Source organism: Triplophysa rosa, linkage group LG14, assembly GCF_024868665.1.
Source record: "Triplophysa rosa linkage group LG14, Trosa_1v2, whole genome shotgun sequence".
Lineage (NCBI taxonomy): Eukaryota > Metazoa > Chordata > Actinopteri > Cypriniformes > Nemacheilidae > Triplophysa > Triplophysa rosa.
Window position 1 is genome coordinate 9,974,565 of NC_079903.1, and position 3,248 is coordinate 9,977,812.

The 3,248-nt window shown below is 39.7% G+C and overlaps 1 protein-coding gene across 1 annotated transcript; it reads right to left on the bottom strand.

Annotated features, from left to right (window-relative positions):
* Positions 1–1,168: 1,168 nt before the first annotated feature.
* Positions 1,169–3,047, bottom strand: or95a1 (odorant receptor, family 95, subfamily A, member 1). Its single transcript, XM_057351646.1, has one exon. It carries the CDS (start codon positions 2,247–2,249, stop codon positions 1,299–1,301), a length of 951 nt encoding a protein of 316 aa, XP_057207629.1. The 5' UTR covers positions 2,250–3,047; the 3' UTR covers positions 1,169–1,298.
* Positions 3,048–3,248: the final 201 nt, after the last annotated feature.

The following is a 3,248-nucleotide window of genomic DNA, read 5'->3' on the forward strand; positions in this document are numbered from 1 at the left end:
AAGACTGACAGCATGACAAAACATCTCATAAAAAAAATATTTTTTGAACGTTTCCTAAATACATGTACAAATATTACTGTTATATTGCTTAAAAGTGAATATGAACTTTTTCTTTGAGGTCTGAAAAAATACAGATCATATTTTCTGTTACTTGACCTGTTTCTCCAGTTTTCATTTGCTGCAAATGAATGCAAAAGCAATATTTTCATTTGTAATTTGGGAGAAATATTGCTAGTATAGAATGAAACAAAAATAAACATTTTTCCTAAACACTTATCTGTACATTTAAAAATAAAAATAAAAGGTTTTGAAATGGTATCTTATTTTTCCACGGCTGTAGTCAGCCCACATTTTCCCAATATTTTGTGCTCAATTATTTCACATGTAGAATTAAACATGCTGGGCCCTATTTTCACGATCTAAACGCATGGTTTAAAGCGCATGGCGCAGGTGCACTCAGGGCGTGTCCGAATCCACTTTTGCTAATTTAAGGCTAATGGGTGTTTTTTGGGCGTAATGTGGAGTAAACCAATCAGAGTCTCATCTCTCATTCCCTTTAAGAGCCAGTTGCGCTCGCTCACACAATAATAATCTTTTACATTGTAATTCATTTATCTTTTTATATTTGGCATGTTTGTGTGCTACACTTCCCTCTGTGTAATAAGTAAAGTGAAAGCGCGTTGTATGTGGACCCGCCCAGAGGCGCATTTTCTACTAATGCGCTCTTTTTTTAAACAAAAAAAAAAACATTGAACCATTGACTTTAGACTTTAGATCAGGTTTGAGTTGGCCTATGGCGCAGTCTATTTTCAGTTCCTCAAAATAACAACGCGCCAACAATGCGCCTGAGCACACCTTTCTTTTAGACCAACACGCACAAATGAGCGCAAATGCATTTGTTATTTAAACAACGCGGCGCAGGGCGGTAAAATGAGAACTGCGCGCTGCGCCTTGCGTACAATAGGGCCCACTGTATTTCAGGACAAATATTTGCATAAATTTAAGTCAAATAAAATAGAAAAGGAAACATTTAAATAAATATCAAGTGAATTTGCAATGATCTGTAAATTGAGCACAGATGAAAAACAAGAACTGAGCAAAACAAATCACAACAGAGACTATCTGAGTCTGTCTCAAATGTAACTCTCTCCTCTCCTCTTATCTTTCTCCTTGCTCAACAGAAACTTTAGCACTTCTCATATTATTGTAACCTTAAGATAAATCACTTATTTGATTTTGCTTTGGCTAAAAGCGTAAATGTAAATGTCAATGTACGTACCACAGGAACCCCTTTTGTCTCATTTAGTCGTTTTTATTTCTTTCTTCGGCACAACTCGGGCACCATAACAAGGAATGGTTTTCACCATGTAGCTCCTCAGGGTTTCATCTCTAAGACCATAAATGAGTGGACTCAGAAACCGGGGAAGCAAAATAAAGCAGAAATAATAGATGAAAGACATATCTGCTGGAGACAAGCTAACACGCTGGGCAAGCAAGAGCTCTGCGACAGGCTGGGAAAAGGCCATCACGCTGAGTAGCAGCTGAAACCCATGCAGCAGCACCGTGTGGAGAGCTTTGCTCACCGACGCACGGTCCTGCCTCATCCTCCGGGTCTCCAGCAGGATCCGGATGTATGTGAAGAGGATCACCACGGCCACCACGGCGAAGAAGATCCCGTTCAGGCTCACTTTAAAAAGGGCTTGGATGGGCGAGGCATTGATCACTGCGGTTTTACACAAAACGGGTGTGGAGTAGACATCCACGCCCGGTTTGAGCCGCATGAGCATGAAGTCCACTGCGGGCAGAATGCAGCTGATGACCCACAAGCTCAGAATGATGACCCAGATCCATTCCGGCCTCCAGATGGCGGGACGGTGGAGGGGGTAGAAGATGGCCACGTAGCGCTCCAGGGACATGGTGGAGAGGATGAGCGGGGTGTTAAGGAAGGTGGCGGTGGACACGAACAGAAGAGGCGCGCAAAATACGATGGCGAAGTGCACGCTGCCCATAACTAACAGGAAAAGCAGTACTGAGGAGAGAAGCTGAAGGGCGTCGTTAATCAGCATGTAGGTGAAGAGGACGTAACGTGAGCTGTCAAAGAACTGCCTGTGAGATGCAAACGTGTAGAGCGTGAGGATGATGAAGCACAGGAAGACAAGGAAGAGAGGGATAACCACACACACCTTCACGATCATGGACAGGTTTGTGCTGGATGTTGTGTTGCTTGGGAGCTCGGTCAGATTCTGCATGATTTTAAAGGCTGAAATGCAAAAAAATAAAATGCATAAAATACAGAAATAAAAATGATTTCATCACTCACCCTTGTGTCATTCCAAACCTGTATGACTTTCTTTCTATTGCAAAACATAAAAGAACGTTGGTAACCGAACAACACTGACCCCCATTGACTTCCATTGTATGGACATTTGTCAAAATATCTTCTTTTATGCTCGACAGAACAAATAGTCAAATACAGGTTTCGAGTGATGTGAGGGTGAATAAATGCTGACCGAATGATCATCTGATGTGATTTCTATTCCAAAAATCGAGAAACATGTTTCTTTACAAATCAATATCAATATTCACTCACCGCACTGCCTCTGTTGGTAGAGAAATCAAAAGATGACTTGACATGGCTAGCCCACTTTTATACGTTGTGTTTCGCCAATGTTTTTCATTGGAAAAGTGTAAAGAACAATTTGAGGTGTGTTGCTTATGGGACTTGATTCCAATGGGAAAAATTAATTTCACGCTATATAGTCACAAGACATCATTATAGTAATTAGACATTTGACTGCTAACTAGCTAACCAGATTTGCTCACAAGTTCAATCTTTTAACTTTTGTGAAACTGGCATATTGTAAACCAGAACAATTTTAATAGATAATGTGTCTCTTTTTAGGGGTTTAATAAAAAGGTTTGAATGTAGGGTTATTGTCTAAATTGTAATTGCCTCTTATACAGAGTTGTAATTTTCGTTACTAAAAATAGCATATCGCTGCTGTCCTTCTAAAACCTCGTATCTCCATTTCGTGAGTTTTATTTTTTGCCATACATCTTCATTATTAGTCACCCTTTATGTTTGTCACTGGGTTTTGCAAAAATATAACCAATAAAAAGTATTAAAAAGTGCTTGTCAACTTCGACAACACAGTATTAATCATTTAAAATGTTGTGTTTTTCCATTTCCTGAAATAAAAGTGATTTTGGACATCTGAGGTTTTGGAATGACAGTGACAAAAAAACAC